At 40.8% G+C, this 22,925-nt stretch overlaps 1 protein-coding gene across 1 annotated transcript; it reads right to left on the bottom strand.

Moving 5' to 3' along the window:
- Window positions 1-1,708: 1,708 nt before the first annotated feature.
- Window positions 1,709-19,802, bottom strand: LOC139718030 (2-aminoethylphosphonate--pyruvate transaminase-like). Its single transcript, XM_071629520.1, has 8 exons — window positions 19,760-19,802; window positions 14,395-14,559; window positions 12,828-12,928; window positions 8,069-8,318; window positions 7,346-7,510; window positions 6,619-6,778; window positions 5,734-5,894; window positions 1,709-1,860 (listed from the first exon to the last, which is right to left on the bottom strand). The coding sequence occupies exons 1-8, from the start codon at window positions 19,800-19,802 to the stop codon at window positions 1,709-1,711; spliced, it is 1,197 nt and encodes a 398-aa protein (XP_071485621.1).
- Window positions 19,803-22,925: the final 3,123 nt, after the last annotated feature.

Genomic DNA, 22,925 nt, shown 5'->3' with positions numbered 1-22,925 from the left:
TTCCTGTAAGAAAATTATTCCTTTACTGTATTGCAATAATCAACTAAAAGACATTCTACGGACAATTCCCGAACAATATCTCCCCAAACCAGGGCTCGACACTAACGGTGGCCCGGTGGCCCGGGGCCACCAAAATTGAAAGTTGGGCCACCAAATTTCAAAAAAGGGCAAATTTGGTGGCCCGCCTCGGGCCACCAAATTTTTTTGAAAAGTACGTCAATTAATTCGTAACTTTTTGCGCCGGAAATTAGCAGTTATATTTGTTTAAAGGATGGATGAAAACGACTGAATGAGTGCCTGAGAGTGAGTGTTGCGAGTTTGTTGGGGTTTATTTATGAGTAGATGTATGTCCAACTTCCAATTCCTACTATGACTGGATAAAACTTAGATATTTGACTTATTAAAAAAACAGGACTTTTAATGTTTTTTATTGTTTTTTTCGGGGCCACCAAATTTTTCTCTCGGGCCACCAAAAATTTGAAATTGAGGATATTGGTGGCCCCATCGGGCCACCAAACAAAAAAGTTAGTGTCGAGCCCTGCCCAAACTAGCCAAAATGATTAAGATAAACCTATCTATAGACTATAAAGTGATAAGCAAGTTTTAACATTCACCCACACAAATTAATACGCAAATTAATGTTTTCAATGATTCGATTGTTCAGTGAATGACTAACATTTGATCTCAAATATTATTACCTATACAAGGTAGTTTTGCGAGGCAATTGCAGTCGGTATTTTGCAGGGTCGTAGAGGTCAACAGTCAATATTCGTTGGTATTTTGCTTCTTCCGGGTTTCGCCATTCACTTTACATGTAAACATTCCGGTCGACCACAAAGAGAAAACATTCAAGGACGTCGCTGTGTGTCGGTTACACGCACCGCAGAAGAACGCTGATAAATCAACTCATATACAAGGTGGACCACTTCCAGCAGTACTACGCCTCAAACAATGACTAGTCCATTTGTGCACAGTGACCATCAGTTATTACAACTCTCCAAATTGAAACAGAAGCAAAAATAAAGTGTAACAAGGTTCAGATGTTTGAAGTTCGCCTGTTACAACTACATATATGTATCTTGGAAGTTGGAGTTGAATGATATACATTGATGAACAATTTTTCAATTATTCGACATGTTGGTGATGATCTACAGGTAGTCAAATGTGGCTCGATCTATATCATAGTGTATAGCCGTATTCACATATTTTCCTAATTTACCTAGGGGATAGGTAATGATTATGACATTGACTGGCCTGGAGGGAGATACCAGATAGATATTGCCCGCAAAGAAAGAATATTTTCTGATATCTCCCTAGAGGCCAGTCAATACTGTATAAATGTTTTGACCAAGCAAAGTGATCAAAGAATTCTATACACACGATTCTGATACCATAAAAGGGGTCAAGAACTATGAAAAGTCAAAAATTTACTCCAACCCAAGACCAGTATTTCATTGTTCACTCCTTGTGGTCATTTTATTGGTAGAACATTCGTCGGTAGAATAACATTTGGTCTGCTGAAATGATCTCATTTTGTAGAAATGTTAGAGTTTTAAAAATGGCTGGCAATCACTCTATAAAACAAATAAAACAGTGAGAAATACAATTACTGTGATAACAAATAACCTTTTTTCCAAAGTATATCTACGTTAAATGTCATGATTGTCGGCTGAAATGGTTTGATAATCAGGCGACCAGACCAGAGGGTCTAATCGGACAGTGGGAGAGGAATGTACATTTCTTCGAATACTTTCCTGACTCCTGACAGTAGATGGCGCATGTCATCTGGGAATAAGTGACCAATATTTCCAATACGGAAACAATTTGCCTGAGTCACTTTTCCGGGATATATCACCAAATCTGAAAAGAAAGCAAGCACAAAATATACGATAAACCATATAATTAGTATTTGATAATAAACAAAGAAAGACCAGGTAAAAGAGAAAGATGAAGATGACACAAGAACAAACCGGCATAACCGAGTAGCACGAACGGCGATAAGAGCGATTACAAACTTCTTTGTCTTGCTTGGTTCAATTGTGTTTTTAATTATATCGTACTTTTCTTTGGTGTTCCTACAGAAATGGCATTGTAACATGTCATTATAATAATAACTGTCGCAGCTCAGATTGACTTGATTTTTGCTTGCAATGGCTAATATACAATTAAACTATCGAAACTAAACAAGAGACCCGCGGGTCACGCGCTCACCTGAGTATCGCAATTTCACCTTCCATGCATTCTTGCACACTATTACCTGAGAACATTGGAAACTTGGGTCTGCATACGGATCCCCCCCCCCCCCCCCACCCTTCAACTCCAGGGGGGGGGGGGCAAGCAAACTCATGGTATTAGCTATGCTTATCATTCCTGGTTCTAGAGTAGAAGATTTAAATATTCCTTAATGTGGGGGGGGGGGAAGGAATTGAGATTCTATCCCCCTAGGGATGCTACCTGCTAAGTTTGGTCAAAATTCATCATGAGGTTTTCAAGAAGAAGATGAACATGTACAATTCAGGCCCCATTACAACTGTAGTGTAGGACTTTTCTCCATCCCCTCTCCTGGGTCCCAAGGGGGGGGGGGGGTACCCTTGATTCCGCCAATCCCATGAACAAACTTGAAACTACAGTCATCAATGTACTAACTCATAGTGTTATCTAAGCCCTATCACTTCTGGTTCTAGAAGATTTTTAAAGATTTCTTAATTTTAGGGGGTTTGGGTCCCCCTGGGGGCCCTCCAGGTGGGCCATGGTGCCCATTTGAACAAAGTGAGATCCTATCCCCCTAGGGATGCTACCTACCAAGTTTGATGAAAATCAGACATGGGGACATCAAAGTGAAGATGAAAATGTACAATTTAGGCCCCATTAAGACCCCTCCCCATCCCCCTCCCCTGGGTCCCAAGGGGGGCACCCCTGATTCCCCCATGAACAAATTAGAAACTACAGTCATCAATGTACTAACTCATAGTATAAACTAAGCTCTATCACTTCTGGTTCTAGAGAAGAAGATTTTTAAAGATTCCTTAATTTTAGGGTGTTTGGGCCCCCCTGGGGCCCCCCAGATGGGCCATGGTGCCCACTTAAACAAATTGAGATCCTACCTCCCTAGGGATGCTATCTGCCAAGTTTGGTGAAAATCTGTCGTGGGGTTCTCAAGAAGAAGATGAAAATGTAAAAAGTTTACGCACGACGGACGACGGACGACGCACGACGGACGACGCACGACGGACGACGCACGACGCACGACGGACGCCGGACGAAGAGCGATCGCAATAGCTCACTTGAGCCTTCGGCTCAGGTGAGCTAAAAACAGCAACAAGCAAATAAGAAAACACACACCGGAAATATTAGGATAGATCATATCTAAGATAAAAATGGTTGATATTATGCAAAATTCTTATTGACAGATTACTCAAATATGTAATATTAAGTAGTCAATTAATCATTAGTTATGGTGAAAATCAATACTTTGAGAGAGAGAGAGAGAGAGAGAGAGAGAGAGAGAGAAAGAGACTGAGCGGCAATGGAAAAGAGGAGGTACATGTATTAGGTTGCTAGGCAGCAGTAAACAGCGTGATGTGTGTGCAGGAAAGGCGAGATACACGGAGGTGTCATGCGTAACATAACACTACACGTTTAGATTCATTATCATAATGACAACGTTTATGATTATTATTCTTGCTTAATCACTACTTCTATCATTTAGCCGATGTATTTATATAAAAAAGCGACGATCGTGCAATAACAAATAATAGAATTTTATAAAACACCGTAATTGATGTTTTCGGTGGATACAATGGGGTCATCAGGGTTAACTGAACTATGGTTCATATTAAATTCTATAAACCTTTTCCCCAAAACATTCGAAATAAGGACAAAAGGACTCGAATTATTATAAGAATGATAAGGTACATCAATAAAACAGTAAGTAAATATTCTAAGGCAATATGTACACGCACCAGAATTTCATTACTCTTTCTAGCTGTGAAGGAAATCGTTCTCATGGTGCATGTATGTTCCAAACACAAATGCTCACAGATCCGCCCAAGTATAAATGAAGATCACCAGGACATTTTATTCATTCATGAAGATTTGACTTATATTTTGATACATTATGATGTTTATATTGTTTCTGAGGTGAGATGATAATCAGAGATTACTTATGTCTTGTGAAAACCTTGTCTGTCTGGGTGAAGACACAGTTTTCAAATGATTCAACTCTTTGTTGTGAACAGAATGGATGATATTTCGGAAGCGGAACCCGCCTTAAGCGTATTCAATGTGTTTTATGGAATTATGACGAGTTCAAAACCTCCTTTGCAATCACAATAAACACGTTTTTGCTTCTCTTCGATCGCTGGGAAGAAAATGGAATAACTTAATTGCTTTGTGAAGCAAAAAGTGAATGTTTAAGAACAGTACACTCTAAAAAATCCGAGTCAGAACTGACCCGGAACTGGGTCCGTTGGGGTCACACACCGTTCCGGGTCAGAAATGACAAGGAATGGGGTCAGATATGACCCCATCCAGAGTCATGAATTGGACCAGGGTGACCCATTTCCGGGTCTTCATGACCAAATTCCAAGTCCTTTTTGACCCGGAATGGTGTGTGACCCCTACGGACCCAGTTCCGGTAAGTTCTGACCCGGATTTTTTAGAGTGTAGTCTGTTCAGTCATTTGATTTCTTCGATTGCTACTCCCTCTACAGGCGTGTGTAACATGCAGTGCGAATAAGTGTACCACACACAGTTTAACTCGATTACTACTGTTTTCGTATACCATACAGGCCGTGTTTGCAATTGTTTTTTTAAAGGATTTATGTACAAACTCATCAGTGAAGATGTCTCTCCTCTTAATGTGCTCGCATTGCGTTTTTCTTCTCCTGTGATCAAAATCAAAGCTCGGTCTAAAACTTAATCACAAGGAAATATAATCAACAGTTTAATTTGTCTGTCTTAAAGACTCAGCATTAATCACTAAAGTCGTGTTGGTCATTTTTTCAAAAACTGACATCTGTACCATGATGGATTGCAACGTTAAATGTGACTTGTGTGATTTGAGGTAGTCTCATCTTTGTTTTCAATCAAGGTCAGATGATTACAAGGGTAATGACTGTAACAATGTCTTTCTTCATTCCGAATGAATCAATGATTGTTTTGTTGTTATTCCTGTCTGTCGAGATGAAGAAAAAGTAGCATCCATGAAACGGTGCCCAGAAAAGAGGTGTGAATCGTCCTGAGGGGTTGTTGTTGTTGTTGTTGTTGTTGTTCATTTTCCATCTGTGAAGATGGCTGGATAGCCCATATTCAGCTACACTAAGCTGGTCTTCCATGGGGTCCAGTTGGATGTGGGGTGGGACCACTTCACCGGGTTAGACACCCTGCTCTTTGCGATGAATGAATGAAGCGGGATCTTTTACGTGCATGAGCTGTGACTCTCTCATACACGGGACCTCCATTTTATGTCCTATCCGAGGGACAGAGTGTTTTGCCTCTTGCTAGAGGGGACGGTATGTTTACACACAACATTGCTCAGTCCAGACTCGGGTTCGAACCCGGGCCGCGTGATCGTGAGGCAGACGCGCTACCGACTGAGCCAACTCACCGCCCTTGGTGACTCCATTACAAAAATCTCTATTACATGCTCTTTTATATACCATTATAATGTCCGATGATCATAGCTTCATAACTTGCCACAGGTTACTCGATAACTTCATAGGCTCGGCTTACCCATGTCACTAAGTTTCCTGTACATATCTTGGAAGTCAAAGTTTGGGTGAGTAGGGTAGTGGTAGGATGTAATGATGCAACCTTCGTGAGTTTCGTCCAGGAATTCTCGGAATCCAAGTTCCCTCATTCCATCCCTCAGAATCCTCCGGTTCTCTTGGTATCTAAGCCGTGAAAGAGATCATTTAAGATATAAGATATCATTCAAGGCATAAGGTATCATACAGGTAAGAATCAGTCGGATTACGTAATTCTGGTGTATTAACTAGTATCATTGACACGTTTTAGATTCAGTCACGTGGAATAGCCATTAAAAGCAAAGAAATCAAACAAGCACGGGTAAGCCGAAAACAAACAAGTTAGCGAGTGATTAGATTTTTCTGACATATGCTAATATATTGTCAGCATATCTTCTAATGTCATCCAATTTTACCTTCTCCTCTTTTTTTTTTAAACAGAGTCATCTTTGCATCTATTGATGGTCATCCAGCCAATAACAGGAGTGATAACTTATTGTCGAGCAATTGAGGGGCCGCGAAACAGCACACACACAATTTCATTTTCTCCTTTTTTGGCAGAGAGAGAGAGAGAGAGAGAGAAGGAGGGGGAGAGAAACAGAAGAAAACAAGTTAATTCAAAATCACAACCTACAAAAATGTGAGACCTACTAAAATCCCAGAATTTTCCGGGGTCCGCTCAAAGGAACAATAACACTAGTAGAAGACTCCTTGAACCCCCAACACATTAGATATTCAGTTTCCCGACTTACATGGTTGCTTAAATTACTGTTGCTCTGTAAAAGGTAAAAAAGGAATCCTTTGAAGAGCTTGTTTTTAATTTTTTAAGTCCTAAATAGAGAATTTCGGTAAGACTTTTTGTTCTGCCTACCGCTTCAATCTGCCTTGGACCCCTCCCTCTTGCTCAAGTTCCAACAAGGCTTGATGGAAGGCCAGTATGGTGTGGGTCGGAGGAGTGAACCGGAACTGGCCGGTGCGCTCGAAGGTCTCCCACTGGTCAAACAGATCCAGACTGAGACTTCGTGAGCGGCCTGGGGGAACCGAAGTACAAGGGGGAAACGAGAGGTGGAAAAGGAGATGAAAATGAGGAAACAGATGGAAGTCGCACAATGAGAAAAGTTGAGAGTAAAACGAAAGACAGAGATGAGGAAGTTAAAATCGTCAGACAGGGCAGAGGTATCACAAGATGTTAAAGGAAGGAATAGACAAAGGCTAAAATTGAGGTGAAAACAGTAATTAAAACGATTTTTTTTTTTGTGAAGTGTAGAATGTCAACAAGGTGGCATGAGACGCACTGAGTATCTTACACATCTGAGAGAAACCAAGGACATTCAATGTGCAGCTAAGATGAACAAACTGAACGTCATATATATCTCTGGATGGTTCTTACCATCTTTTGATAGCGACTGTTTTCTCTTCACCAATGATAATAAAATGTTGAAATGCCTTACATTTGCCATTTGCTGGACTATTACATCAAAATCTTTGTTGTATCTAACACTTTTCATGCAATAAAACTAAATGAACTTTAGACAACTTTAAAAAGAAAGGAAAGCGGATTTATTCTCATTTGCCAATAATTTTCATCAGCAACTGACCTTGACATTTCTTGAGGGCGCCCTTCCGTACGATGGCAAGTCCAAAGCCTGGCACACCTTCCAGACACTTGTTAGCAGAGCTGACGAGGAAGTCAATATGAGACTCCTCAAACGGGATGGGAATGGCGCCGAAGCTACTCATAGCATCCACGATGAACATTGCGTCTGGTCATCCATGCGGAAAATGAAAGATGAGACCGAATTTCATTCCCTGTACCTTTCTTGATAGAAATTAAAGTGGATGCATGAGAAATCGCTTTTATCCACTGCATACGATTTCAGTGTTTTTTTTTCTCTATTTCACGTCATTTGGAAAGCTCTAACATAGCACGTTAATACAGAACCGAGGAATAAACCAATAATCAAAGACCACGAGACTGAACCCGCATGTTCTTACCTTAGCTCCTTCGGAGCTGAGTTAAGAACATGCGTTTCATAAGCAACTTATACTCCCGTGGTTGCTTGCGAAACATGCATGTGAAACGAATCATTACAGAGAAAAAAAAACACTCATCAAATTTTGACAATTATTTCTCAATACTCATCGCTGATTCTGAAGCAAATTAAAGATTGTTATATTTCTGATACATTACCAATGCAGTATTTTCAACGCGTGTAGAAGAGCAATTCATTGTTCTTCCTCCATATGGGCTACATGTATTTTGATTCTTGAGTATGATGATATCGATAGATATAATCCTTTAAAGGGATTACTAGATTTACCCGGACAGTATTGTTTGACCAGTCTTCCGATAGCTGTGATAGGATTGATCACTCCAGAAGTAGTTTCACAGTGGACAATGGCTACAGTGGTCCATTCTCTTCCCTCCTTCAGTCTTTCCTCCACACGATATGGACTAATCTTCTCATTTTCAGGAAAATCCATGACCTCGACGTCTTTGTCAGGAATTCCAAAAGTTTTCACGATCTTTATCATCCGCTTGCCGTAAGCTCCGTTTACCAGAAGCAAAACCTTTTGACGAAGACCAATTAATACAGTGCGCAGGTAATCTTTTCAGAGTTCATTAATAAAACGTCATACTGATAGTCTTTCAGACGAGACTGCCTACTTATCATCAGCCAAATTTTTTCCACATAGCAGTTTTTGGATTCAATCTAAAAGAGTAAGGGCCTCTACCATGTGTGACCTTTCCCCTTGTTGCTTGCTGATGCTAGTAAGGGACCGCGGAATGGGGAGGGGGGGGGGAGGGAGCTACAACCCTTTCTTAAAAGACGATAAAACACTAATGACATCGCAAAAAATAGAATAAATGACAACAAAACCCATGACTCCTCAGCAGGAGAATCTTTCCTTTAACTCTTAACGTGCCATGGTCGCCGAACGGCGACCTTAGTGCTGACGTGCCATGGTCGCCGATCGGCGACAAAGAAGAGCGCGAAAAACATTGATTATTTAAGTTCTTACGGTACCATAATGTGTTACACCAAGAAACTGACAATGATATGTACTGGTAGCTGACTAGCATAGCCATCGTTTTCACCAAAAATATGAGTATGCTTACATTGGAAAATTTTGAGTAAATACGTGATTTTTCGGCTAGATGTATTTTTTTCGCGTCGGGAAAATCCGCAGCGAGCGCACCCTCTGCGAGATGTGTATAGATCAAAAGTCTCATTGGTAAACCACGCGTGTGTATGCTATTTAATCTGCGTGTATTGCCTATGCGGTTCCAGTTGTATTGTTCGCTTGGATGCTGTCCGGCGGGAAGCTGCTTTGATTTTGTCCCTCAAAGACGGTAAGCTTGCGTTCGTCGGTCAAGTCTTTCATCCTTTTATTTTGGTGAACTTCACTAATCGTCCCCACGCTAGCATACAAAAGAAGAAGACGCTTTTGTTCTTGTCTTATGCACGTGTGCAGTGAACGGAAAGTAGACCTGTAAACTATGCCGCTTGGTACCACACGTAGTTCGTAGTTTGTTTTGGCGTGATTACCTTCTCCTAGTTCGAAGCGAAATGAAATTCAAAGTAGAAATCTAGTGTTTCGGAATTTCAGACAAAATATAGATCGCAAAAGATGAACATTATTTTGCTTAGTTCAGTTTAAAAATTGTAGGCAGCGTTCGCAAAGAGCGAATAGAGCTGTTGTTTTGAGCGACGACATGCAAATAGTACAAATACTAATCAACACTGGTTTTGACCCAAAACCGATTTTTTTTTTCTCAAACTTACGAAAGTGACTGGAACTGTAATTTTAGCGCAAACTGGCTGTATTGGTTTTACTCCACCGATATGAAAGTACATTATAGAGCCTGATTTTCTATATGTATGTGACGATGTGCACGTGAAAATCAGTCAAACTATGTTGTTATCCATGTACTGGTTTTTGTTTTTGTGCTTGCGTCCACGGTTGCATTTTTTTTTTCTTTGAGGGTTTCTCTTCAATTGGTCTTCATACTGTACCTCTTTCGGCATGCCTTCTCTCTTATTATGTTGCTTCTTCTTTTCTCTATACATTTTGAAGAAAACTAGTTTTCACGCATTGAGCGTATCTCCGTATCCGTAAAATTTGTCATTGTCCTGCCGTATTTTGGAGGATGTTTTGGTTCTTGTAGCTTTCCGGCTATAAATAGCGTGTAAATAACCTTGGCTATTGGAACAGTAAATGTCTCTAACTACGTACTCTCGAATTAGCGACCAGAATCGTTGCGAACGTCAAGAATATTTATCTTATTTCTTTTGGCCAAAAACAAAAACAAAATCAAAACAAACAAAAAAGAACCATCGACAGTCGATTGGTGTATTATAGAAATTGTTTACTCAACCACGCAAAATGATCAATAATTATTTATCATTTCATGATAACAAAAATCGAAGCTGTATCGTTTATCGCCAAGCAATGATGCAGACACAATCCCTACAGCACAGTCTCGATAAAGTAGAACAGAATTCGATTAGTAATTCGTAGACAGCCAATATCAAATTCGCAAACGGGTTTTCTTGTTTGATTTTGATTTCAACTGTTTAGGAAGCTCGAAACCTATAATTTGATAGGTTTCCAAACATTCATCGCTCAGTGAGACACAGAATTAAAGTATATTTACGCATTTATGTTATTTGTTGAGCTTTGCTTATCGTTTATCCTACCTCTTATAGAAACGTGTTATTTTCCCCGAGTCGCAGGTGAAGAGGAAAATGTTCAAACTCAAGCAAATCCATCAAAGTTATTATTACGTAGGACTTTAGATAAGAGAGAGAGGGAGAGAGAGAGAGAGAGGATGCAAAGTAACATCAAACTATTTGTTAGCATGCAGATTTTGAAAACTTCAAACTCAGATCCCGCTGTTCAGTCCTTGGAGTAAAACAGTGTTGGAGATCACACAAAAAAAGAAAGAAAGAAATGTCGGATGATGCTGCTTCATGAAAACTGTGTCACAACGCAATGAAGGTACGAATTCAAGTACGGAACTAACATCCATCGGCTATTATAAACCAATGAAGGAACTTCAACAGTAGAGTGATCGATGTTATGATTTCCATGAACGTTCAAAATAATTCTGATGGTTACAAATCGCTCGGTATGAAACCTATATTGGCAGGCGCTATAGAGATTTCTGACGCCATGTGAAAGTATGGAATGTGCCGTTGAATAATGTCATATTCAGATAATCAAATGTTTCACGGCGAATGAGACTAAAGACAATCAAAGACAGCAAACATTGAAAAAGCATACCAGCAATGTAAAACGTGATTTTATACTTGTCGGCACCTACAGTTTTGTCTTCTTGTCACCAATTTTGCTATGCAGATCAGGCCTACTGTCAGGGGGCTTTTGATTCTTTTTAAGTGTTATTTGTACCGTAATGATTTTGTTGAATGTAATTGCATTGTTCGCTCCTTCATCATGATATGTGCAAAGCTGCCTTTCCTTTCACTGTTTATCTGTGTCATGTTTTAGTGTCTTGTCGATCGGGCTTTTGGAAATTTCAAATCTGACTGAATTCATTCGTTTGCAAGATTCAATTACTTCACAACTCTGGCCGCATAGTTCACAAGTACAGCGCTATTGAACTTTACTATTTCAAAGTGAGATGATCGTTTCGAGAATGAGAGGGCTCCTCCCAACGTAGCGCTATTTTACCGAATCATGAAATGAATGGTGAGCTTTTCAGTTGCACGCACATGGCTTCAAACACCAGCGCTGGGCTTACAAGCACGTGGTGTGCTGCTCCGAGCGACTGACCTCGTGGTGCTGAGATTGAACTGGTTTTCTAGCCAAACCCACTTTACTTTGATTTCTCTGGATTGGCAATAAACACAAAAGTGGTATACTACCGTGAATTAACTTTGTTATAATATTTTGGTAATGTTGTGATCGGATGGACAGTGGCTGGCAATAGGTTGATCGGATCAACATTCTTGATTGATACAGCGTTAGACAAATAAAAACCGGAAGGCGTGTGCACTTTTATCGGTCAGATCACGGCAGCATCTTCGCTTTCGATCAGGAGTAATGTTCATCCTTCAAGCTGCCCCTAGCAACCGCTAGTGTGTATTGTACTCAATCAGTACTCGGATGATCTCCGCCGTTACCAAGGAATTGCGCGCGCACAAATCCTCGCTGACAAAGGCCTGCCGATTTCAATAGAGTGCGCCCGCCCGTAGTCCGCATAGACAAAAGAAGGATTAGAGGGTGCTTCCTTCTCAAGTGGACAAAAGACACTTTCCAGGGCCCGGGACAATTACTTTAGTTTCAAATACAGGATCTGGGACTAAAGGACTCCGATTTGGGAATGAATTACTGAGGCAGAAAGAGAAATTGCTAAGACAAAATAAACCGCTTGTATCTTTGGAATCATACAATTCTAGAAGACAATTTTGCTATCATTTGAAACGGGAGATGTAGCTCTAAAACTTTCTCACAGAGTCAAGGGAGCGTTCTATTGAAGAAAAACCACGACTGACTCTTTCTTTTCATACTACACAAAAAATTCCAATAATTTTTTGATGATATTATTCATTTCTGCAATATTTCAAGTTCAGATAGATATTACGGAAAACTGACTACATGGCACGAAAAAACAATCATTTCTTGATATTTGTTGTGTAGAACTCAATTCAAAACAGTCGATAGTTTGAAAGATATGGCAGTTTTAAATTACATTGTCAGTCCAGTTTCGATACATTCTGGCCTTAAGTAAAAATCTCTGGCACGTTAGGGGTTTTGGGCCTGGCACATTAAGAGTTAAAGCAAAGGGGAGGGGGCACCATCGACTCCTGACCCCCCCCCCCATCACATTGCCAGCAGCACACATGCACACACACATTCCCACTGAAAAAAAGTTCCGTTGTTCCTATTACTATTAGTAACATGCGCCTTTCTTTCTCATATGACATCATATGAATACAATAATGGGTGTGAAAAACACTATGTTGATACAAAAAGTAAAAATAAGTTTGATTATCTTCATTACAAGTTTCTACACTAAAATGCTAAACGCGTAATTATCCTTCAGATACATACCCGTGGATTTTCTCTTGGAATACTAGTTGTTAGAGCGGCCTCTACGCTGAACGTTCCACTTCCCTGCATCAGAATGCTTGTGTGAGTATCTCCAGACACACCTGGAAGGAACGATTGAGAAGGAACGTTGTACATATCGTGATTGACACGTTGGTCTTACTTGTAATGCCCCAGTCACATAGACATCCCGGATCACCCCGGACAACCCCGGATCTGATCCGGGGTGATCCGGGGAGAGATCCGTGTTGACGCCTTGGCCATCCTTGGACATCCGTGTATGTCCGTGTAGATCCGGGGACATCCGGGAGGCCAACACGGCAACTTTTGGAGGTCAAAAACATCCGGCGTCATCCGGGATTGCCGTGTTGGCAGAGCAATCCGCGATGGTCCGTGTGGCTGCCGTGTAGCTGCCGTGTAGCTGCCGTGTTGATCCGTGTAGATGCCGTGTTTGTCCGTGTAGACGCCGCGCTCTTCCGGCCTTATCCGTGTAGCTGCCGTGTTGATACCGTGCGCACAGTCATATTAACGCTGGTCGACAACTCATCAAAGTCGAAAATATCCCGGATCTCCCCGGATCTTCCCGGATGCGTGTTTTTTTTAGACGGCACAGATTGGGGAAACTAAAAATCTATCGGGGACCCTATCCCTAAACCTAACCCTAATCCTAATCCTAACCCTAACCATCAAACCCTAACCCTAACCCTAACCCTAACCCCAACCCTAACCCTAACCCTAACCATAACCATAACCAAAAACCCTAACCCAACGTTTTTCCCATAGGTTTAACACGCGCCATGCCCCAATCTGTGCCGTCTTAAAAAAAACGCTTCCCGGATCACCGTGTAGATCCTTGAGGATCCGTGTTTAAATGTGACTGGGGCCTAAGGCCCCAGTCACACGGCATCAACACACGGCACATATAAACACGAATCCTCGAGGATCTACACGGTGATCCGGGGAGATCCGGGGAGAAACGAGGAGATCTGGGGAGATCTGGGATAGTCTCGACCTCGATGAAGTGTCGACGAGCGTTGATATGACTTTACACACGGTTTCAACACGGCAGCTACACGGATAAGGCCGGAAGAGCGCGTCGTCTACACGGAAAAACACGGCATCTACACGGCAGCCACACGGCAGCCACACGGCAGCCACACGGACCATCCCGGATTGCTCTGCCAACACGGCAATCCCCGGATGATGCCGGATGTTTTTGACCTCCAAAAGTTACCGTGTTGGCCTCCCGGATATCCCCGGATCTACACGGACATACACGGATGTCCAAGGATGTCCAAGGCGTCAACACGGATCTCTCCCCGGATCACCCCGGATCAGATCCGGGGTTGTCCGGGGTGATCCGGAATGTCCCGTAGGCCCCCTCCCCACACACACACACACACACACACACACTAAAAAACGCTCCGCGGCCCCTGTGTCATAATAATGATTAGTTGTGAAAGATCTCTATTCTGCTATAATATGTGAATCATATTAGTTTAAAACATAAGTGGCATTATTTTACATATTTCCATTCCTGACTGATAGCATATCGTTGTATTCCACTTACCTGCTATCCGAAGCAGACTCGCTCGCACAGACTTCAAGAGCTGGATGAATACTGTATCTCTGGACCCAACATCACGTAGCATGGCTTCTTTGGTGGAGAGGCTCACCCCGAGAGGTCCCGGAGTAAACAGTCTCTTGTATCTCCACTCGCCATCTTCATGGCTGGCTAAAGAAGATATGACAGCATTACAGAGTGAAATATAATATTTGCCGACAATAAAAACATTGTATCAATATAAACTGATTCGTGTGCGATATGAAAAGTACAAGCTTAACCTCAATGTTGCAGTTATGTACTTTGGAAGGTATAATCTATGCCCAAATATGACATTGGTATTTGTGGCGCACACACATTCATTTATTGTATGGCTTTGTATCATTTACGGCTAAAAACACGCATCCAGTCCACTCCTCCAGCCCTCCACACACAAAACAGAGAAAATAGAATAGAAATAGAAAGAGGCACAGATAAACAGGAAGAGAAATTTCATCCTACACGAGTGTACACGATACATATCTTTCCCAATTCGCTTTTGATATTAGTCAATAGCAGTGCTTAGGGCTTACAATAAGAATGGGAGAAGGGGGGAGGGGATGGGGTAAAGCTGTCATAGTTTGGTCTAGTAGTATTATGAAGGCCTTTAGTTTAAGTGCCAGCAAGATGACGAGGTAATATGTCAAATACTTTGTTCACCGCCTCTCTAACCCTAACCCTAACCCTAACCCTAACCTTAACCCAGCCTCTTGGCTGATTGAGGGCTTTTAACTCCGTGATGTAGTATCTTGTTTTGTTATGAGCTTAGTTTAATTGTTTGTTTGTTTTTCTTGTTTAGTTGTTATTGTGTTTGACTTGGTATATTTTGGTTTTGTCGTAATAACTTTTGTTTACACTTATGCAAATATATGTTCCGATATGTGACTGCATATTCATGTTAACAGTGCTCTTTTTGAAAGCAGGCCTTTTGGCTCTGAAAAGACTACCCTGTTTTTAAAGAAGACTGAATAAATAAATAAATAAATAAATAAATAGATATTAAACAAAAACAAACAAACGAACAAATCAGTTGAAATAAACTCCCTCTCGTGGTCTCAACATTCCTGATGTTTCAAGTGCCTTTATTAACCCAGCGTCTAATTTCTTTCATTACGTTGAGGGTAGCCATTCCTTTGGTACATTTTCTACCACGCTGGCATTTCTGTTAGAGAAAATCACAGCAAAATATTTGTGTATCAAACTTGAGCCTATAATCATGTGTGCGATAGTAAATATTTACATTGTAGCTATGTCCATCAAGTGAGGTGAAAATGACCTCAGGGTCCTATTCACGTCCATCTCTACCTAGCCTTCCCGGGAATTGTAACTCATGAATATTTAGCTTCGAGTTCCTATTGTTTGCACACACTTATTTATGCTAACACAATGAGTAGAACACGTATAGGCCCCTTTTGCATCTACCACCGCAATGCCAATTAATATTTCCGAACTATTCTCGATGTTCTCTGTGGTTGATTGATAATACAATGTAATACCATAAGCGTTACGATATACTCAGATAGTTTCTTGATTAGAATACCGATTCTGGTCTTACAAACATGATCATCTGCCATCAAAAAACTTAAGCGTAATAGTGCGTGCTTGTGTGTGTGTTTGTGTGTGTGTGTGTGTGTGTGTGTGTGTGTGTGTGTGCACTTACCCATGCCCTGGTGTAAAACGAGGACACACATACGCACTTTACATTTAAACCGAGGACACACAGAGAACCGAAGACGTACTCGGTACGCAGACCATTCCAAACGGTCTGCTTTTGCATGCAGGGGTACATGTTTATTGTAATAAGTCCTCGGTTGGATGGTAATATACGAATGAGTCCTCGGTTGACTGACACACAGGTCCTCGGTTATTGATTGTGGTGAAATTTTGTAAAACAGGTCCTCGGTTTCCACCATAGACGCGCGCGCGCGCGTGTGTGTGTGTGTGAAAAGTTGCCCTTGATGTTTAAAGTTAAAAAAAAAAGGGGGGGAAGCGACTGTCCATAATCATGATAATTGCAAACTTTGAAGTCCCTATGCCAGTCTCCTTGGAGCCTATAAGACAGAGTAAGGAGTATTGATTGATTGATTTTATTTTCCGTATAAAAACAACAACGGCTGGATGGCCCATATTCAGCGATGCCAACATGGCATCGCTGGTCTTCCATGGGGTCCAGAACATGGAAGTTATACAAATACAATGTGACATTGTGAAATACATAACTCTTGTAAAAATGTACATATTTGAAATACAGTATACATAGATTGAGAGAAAGAAAACAACAACAACAACATCGAATGGCGAATAGCAAAAGAGAAGGATACAAATGAAAGGGAGTGGAAAAATGATAAATCATAACTTTCAATAACCTGTACTAATTCAAATAATTCTGTAATAACTCTTTTTCATCAGCAAAAAGAAAAAAAATTAAATCAACGGGGCAGTGACCTTACTCTCTAAAAAAAATCGAGTGAAAATTTTCACTCTTAAAAGAGTGAATACAAAAAAGAGTGAATTTCGAGTGAAATTGGAGTGAATTTTGAGTGAAAATGCTCATTTTCACTCATTTGGGAGTGACGTCAGGGATCACTCGAAGATTTTGGAGTGATCCCTGACGTCACTCCAAAATGAGTGAAAATGAACATTTTCACTCAAAATTCACTCCAATTTCACTCGAAATTCACTCTTTTTTGTATTCACTCTTTTAAGAGTGAATATTTTCACTCGATTTTTTTTAGAGAGTAAACATACTTATTTTAGATTTAAATATATGAACACTGGGGGAAATTTTGATATCCATGGGAAGGTCATTATATTCCTTAGCATATTTATACTTAAATGATTTCTTCAAATATTCAGTTCTAGGTTTGGGAAGTCTTAATCAGGCCTATACTGGCAGCGACACTTCTTGTTTACTTGGTATAACGATCAGCGCATATTGAACCAGCAGAAATAGGTAATCTTATCTGTTCAGCGATAATATACCTTCTTATCATTGCATTGAGTGATGAGCACACAACTTGACCAGGGATTTGGAAATATAAGACCTATTACGTAACTCAACCAATGATACGCAACACTGTTGAACGACATACGTCGTCTTCCGTAGTTGTACATTAGTTTTGTATACCACATGTACGTACCATGTATGGTATAGCATAGGCGCCGGAAGTGGGGGGCAGGGGGGGGGGGGGGCGGCCGCCCCCCCCCCCCCAATCCAAAAAGTGGAAGGGCAAAACGCATTTTTGCCCCCCCAAAAAAGCCCCCCCCCAAAAAAAAAAATAATAATAATAATAATGATAATAAAAATAAATGAATAAACAAAGAAAATAAAATAAATATGTACATATATATTATGAATAAAAGGGAAAAATATGGCTACAAACGGCAGCTTTTGGACTGTAAAATGTTAAAATTTTCAAGCTCGCTCGCTTCGCTCACTCGCATCCAGCAGTTGAGCCCGGTGCGCCTCCCCCTTAATTTAGTAAAGCGAAAAACATAGCTACGACGGCAGTTGTTGGACTCTAGAATGTCAAAATTTTCAAGCTCGCTCGCTTCGCTTGCTCGCATTGAATCGTTATGCCATTCTCCTAATGTTGCTGCCAATAATTGCCAGCAGTTGCGTCCGATGCCCCCACCCCTTAATTTCCAAAGCGAAAGATAAATATAGCTACAAACGGGAGTTTGGGGACTGTAAAATGTCAAAATTTTCAAGCTTGCTCGCTTCGCTTGCTCGCATTGAATCGTTATGCCATTCTCCTAATGTTGCTGCCAATAATTGCCAGCAGTTGCGTCCGATGCCCCCACCCCTTAATTTCCAAAGCGAAAGATAAATATAGCTACAAACGGGAGTTTTGGGACTGTAAAATGTCAAAATTTTCAAGCTCGCTCGCTTCGCTCGCTCGCATTGAATCTTTATGCCACTCTCCTAATGTTGCTGCCAGTAATTGCCAGCAGTTGCGTCCGATGCCCCCCCTTAATTTCCAAAGCGAAAGATATAGCTACAAACGGGAGTTTTGGGACTGTAAAATGTCAAAATTCTCAAGCTCGCTCGCTTTGCTCGCTCGCATTGAATCGTTATGCCACTCTCCTAATGTTGCTGCCAGTAATTGCCAGCAGTTGCGCCCGATGCGCCGCCCCATTAATTTCCAAAGTGAAAGATAAAGCTACAAACCCCAGTTTTGGGACTGTAGAATGTCAAAATTTTCAAGCTTGCTCGCTTCGCTCGCTCGCATTGAATCGTTATGCCATTCTCCTAATGTTGCTGCCAATAATTGCCAGCAGTTGCGCCCGATGCGCCCCCATTTATTTCAAAGCGAAATATGTAGCTACAATTAAAACTCCAGTTTTGGAACTGTAGAATATCAAAATTTTCAAGCTTGCTCGCTTCGCTCGCCCGCATTTTATTGTTATGCCATTCACCTTATGTTGCTGACAGTATATAATTTGTCGATCGTTTCACACCGTCATTCCATAATCCATGTAAGGAAAACTTACAATGTTCCTCAATGACTGCGTTGTTGAATGTATCACATTCCGTAATGTATTGTAGTCCCATTATTGCTCACGCACACACGCACAAGCATACAGACCGTCAAAATTACTTTATGGTTCCCCCCATGTTTCGACCCACCGTACGCCACTTTACATATATATATATATAAATAATAGATGTGTGTGCGCGCGCGCGCGCGTGTGTGTGTGTGTATGTATGTGTATATTGTGTAACATATGCATGGTCTAATCTTGAGCCCCCTCCAATGTTAAAGAGATAAAAGAGTGTATACTGTATACAGGTAGAGAAAACGATAACACCACGAACGTTCACACCACAAACGTTCATACATTATGTGAGTTATTCTCATTCATCCAGTCAAAGTAGATTATAGGCGTTTAAAAACAAAATAAACTGACTTGAAGTGACATTTTGTCAATTGTTCCTTCCACCCGATATTTATCGGAACGAGGAAGCAAATGCATGATTGGCGAAACGTCGCTTCAGATGAGTTTATCTCCATATATTTAAATTTATATAAACATTATCATGGTAATCAAACTATCCACGTACAATACATATTGTGTCATCTAGATATACCTCGTGTATTAATCACATGGCGTCGTAGTCTCGTATCATTGTACAGAGAATATTCATATAGGCCTATACATATATATTCCAAAAATAGTCGATATTCATTTTGGACAGTAATGATGTTTATCTATGTATACTGAACAGATGTAAGCCTATAACACGGCAAAGGCATTTGCTTAATGTTGATCAAAGACTTGTGCGAGAGAAATTCGAAAGCTGGTCAAGGCTGATGTACATTGTACTTACCACCGTTGATGCTATTGACGACAGTTCTCAATCCATTTTCCATCGTTGGTCACGTGATTAGATCCCGTCGGTGAAAATCTTCTGGACCATGGGATACAGACCCTAAGACGATTTTATTAAGCAGTCTGTTTCCCTTGAACAGGAATTTATAGGTAGTCAACTCTCACTGCACGGGATACCGCTTCGCCCCATTATCGATCGTCAAGATACTACATGTATACTGGTAACATGCGGGACAAGAAACTCGGTCGCTTGCGAGATACAATGGTGATGGTGCGTATTTATTTTCAGCTGTCAAAATGCTCGTACGTGTGGCTTCCAGGTGACACGAATGCCCACAGCCCTATACCTCTCGTATGCGCCTATATATCTCTCCGTGTAACGTATACACAGCAAACGTATGATGCAAATATCTTTCGATACAAGCAAACTTTACTCTCATATAATCTTGTTGACAAAAACAAAAACGGGGAATAAAAAACATCGAGCAGATAGCTGCACGATATGTAAAGACTTTAATTGCTGACGAGGTGACACAGGGAATCCTGGCATCATAACATGATGTCGTGTAGTCTTTGATCTTCATGACTGCACGTCAGGGTGAGGGATGTTCATTACATAGACAGAGGTGGGAGAGCTCTCATGGATAGCGGATCGTCTTCATTATAAGGCAGTAGGAACCTATAGGCATTTTGTATACGAAGATAACTCCGTGCTACAGCACTGGGAGGAAAGGTTCTTCTATTAGATAAATGATAATGTCGCTGTTATTAATACACGTACATGCATGTTGGCTTATGTTTATCTTAGATACATGCTTTAGGGGCCTATATGATAACATGCCTCCTCCGTTTCCGAAAATCATTGCAGATGTAATTTCGCTGTATTATGCATCCCATGGGAAGAATAATTGTGCGAGTTCATGCTAACTGGCATTTATTTGCAATGATATGGAATGCTGATGTGCAGAGTGGGATATCCGGTAAAATTTCCGTCAAATGGCGATGGAATGACTACAAAGATAGTACCAAGATATGGTCGTGAGAGGATTGACCATTCCCGTATCAGGGTAATTACCCCCCCCCCCCCCCCCCAGGGCAATAATCCCCGGCTAAATACTGGTTAGTGATAAGGTTAGAGTAAAGATTACGTGGTTAGGGTTAGGTTTAGGGTTAGAGTTTGGGTTGAGGGTATGGATTAGGTTCAAGATTAGAACCGAGGGTTAGGGTCAGGGGAAGGGTCTAGGGTTATTGCCCAGGGGGGTATTGGCCCTAGACCCACCATTCCGCGTATGGATATAGGCCCTATACATGGTTCACGGAAATATATTTATATGTAGACCTACATGCATCAGATCCTCTTCATACATAGATACTCACGCACATCAATTATACTAGGTGTTTCAAAAAACATTTCCCACTTTTGATACTTAATAATTCATAAACTATATGTCAGATAACACTGTCATTGATATGAGTGATAGCTGAATAGTGTACAATTTTGCTGAAGGTGGTTTAGATATGAAAACATAAATCAGTTTCATGAAATCTATGATTAATTTCACAGTTAGGTTCCAGATTTTGCCCTATTTTCAACCCTCTGTACAAAATTTTCACTTTGCACAGGGGTCAATGGGTGTGTATCTGAGTGTGTGGTTAACAACCTGACAATGGTCCTGAACAATGCCCAGGGTTTGAATGCTTCATTATTAATTCATGAAAAATTCCACTCTCACAACTAGTCTTTATTCAGCCTCTGGCAGTATCTGAGTAAAGTCAAACGGCTGCCGATACCGTCGTTGAGTGGTCTCCCTACTTCTGAAAAACGAAATTACAATGAATACCTTCTGTTCTGTCGTAAACATGGTGACAGGAAGCAAAGAAAATCAATCAGAGTGTACACTTGTGTATATGGAGCCTTAAATAAATCTACTGTGTAGCAAATCACCCTGATGAAAAATGCTGCTGAACTCTTCACCAAAAATGATCTCTTTTATCGAAAAAGCGACAAATTTGTCAGACTATTAGTAGACAGTTGTATTAAAATGAAGAACTTTAGATCATTTATGCTTATTTACATCCCAGATTTCGTGATAATGTGAAGCAAAATCTGAAAATGATTGCCAGCTGGAATGAAATGTGGTGTTTGCAAGCATATGGAAGCATGTGCTTTAAAGTACTTTTTCCATGTGCATGCATTTCACCCTTAACCATGCATGAATTCAGACTAGCAGTGCCCAGGGCAATCCACATGAATTATTGATTAAGCATTCATGTGCCTGGGAGCGCGAGACTGACGCCTAGTCAACAGGTGGTTCAGGCATGTCCATTGTTCAGGGCCATTGTCAGCACACACTCACATACACATCATTGGTTCCTGTGCAAATTCATTTTTGTACAGAGGATTAAAATTTGACCAAAATCTGAAACCTTACTACGAAACCAATTTTAGATTTAATGAAACTGATTTATGCTTTCACATCCAAATTACCTTCAACAAAATTGTACACTTTTCAGCTATTATTCATATCAATGACACTTTTATCGGATGAATAGTTTTTGGACTATTAATGATCAAAAGTGGGAAATGTTTTTTGAAACACCTAGTACATACCGTTGTACATAGGGCCCATTACATACGTGAAGACACCAGAGGCATTATACGGTACACAAATAGATTTAACTATTCACACATTGCCGATAAGACAAATATTTTCGAAACAGTATCACCAAGAGCGAGTGATTTCATTTTAGAGGATGGAATTGCTTATCTTATGCCTGTGGTATGCAGCCTACTCTATCAAACTTTGTCCGAAGGTCGTATGAGCTGTGATGAGGGGGAAAAATAAGCATGTTACATGTGCAAAATAAAAAGAGGGGGAGGGGATCAGAGACGGGCCCTACGTACTCCACTACTAGTTAAAACTTCCCATAAGGAAAAAGAATAACCACCTCCATCTATGAAGTATTTATCATGAATTAGTCCTATATCTGTCAATGTGTGTGTATTTGTTTAATTTTCCATCTGAGAAGATAATTATTTGGATAATCCATATTCAGCTAGCTGGTCTTCCATGGGGTCCAGCTGGATGTGAGGCGCGGGACCATTTCACAGGGTTAAACACCCTGCTCTTTGCGATGAATGAATGAAGTGGGATCTTTTACGT

The sequence above is a fragment of the Diadema antillarum genome, unplaced genomic scaffold (assembly GCF_040938485.1).
Source record: "Diadema antillarum isolate AM-2024a unplaced genomic scaffold, OU_Dant_1.0 scf00000087, whole genome shotgun sequence".
Taxonomy (NCBI): domain Eukaryota; kingdom Metazoa; phylum Echinodermata; class Echinoidea; order Diadematoida; family Diadematidae; genus Diadema; species Diadema antillarum.
Note: the sequence above shows the minus strand (reverse complement) of the source record. Positions and strands in the feature narration are given on the sequence as shown.

What these genes read in the sequence shown, in the direction of transcription:
- LOC139718030 (XM_071629520.1), bottom strand. Translation starts at nt 19,802, where the DNA reads ATGGAAAATGGATTGAGAACTGTCGTCAATAGCATCAACGGTG. An exon ending in CGTCAATAGCATCAACGGTG is followed by an intron (nt 14,560 to 19,759) that starts GTAAGTACAATG and finishes TATCTTCTTTAG; the next exon opens with CCAGCCATGAAGATGGCGAG. An exon ending in CGCCCTCAAGAAATGTCAAG is followed by an intron (nt 6,779 to 7,345) that starts GTCAGTTGCTGA and finishes CGGTTCCCCCAG; the next exon opens with GCCGCTCACGAAGTCTCAGT.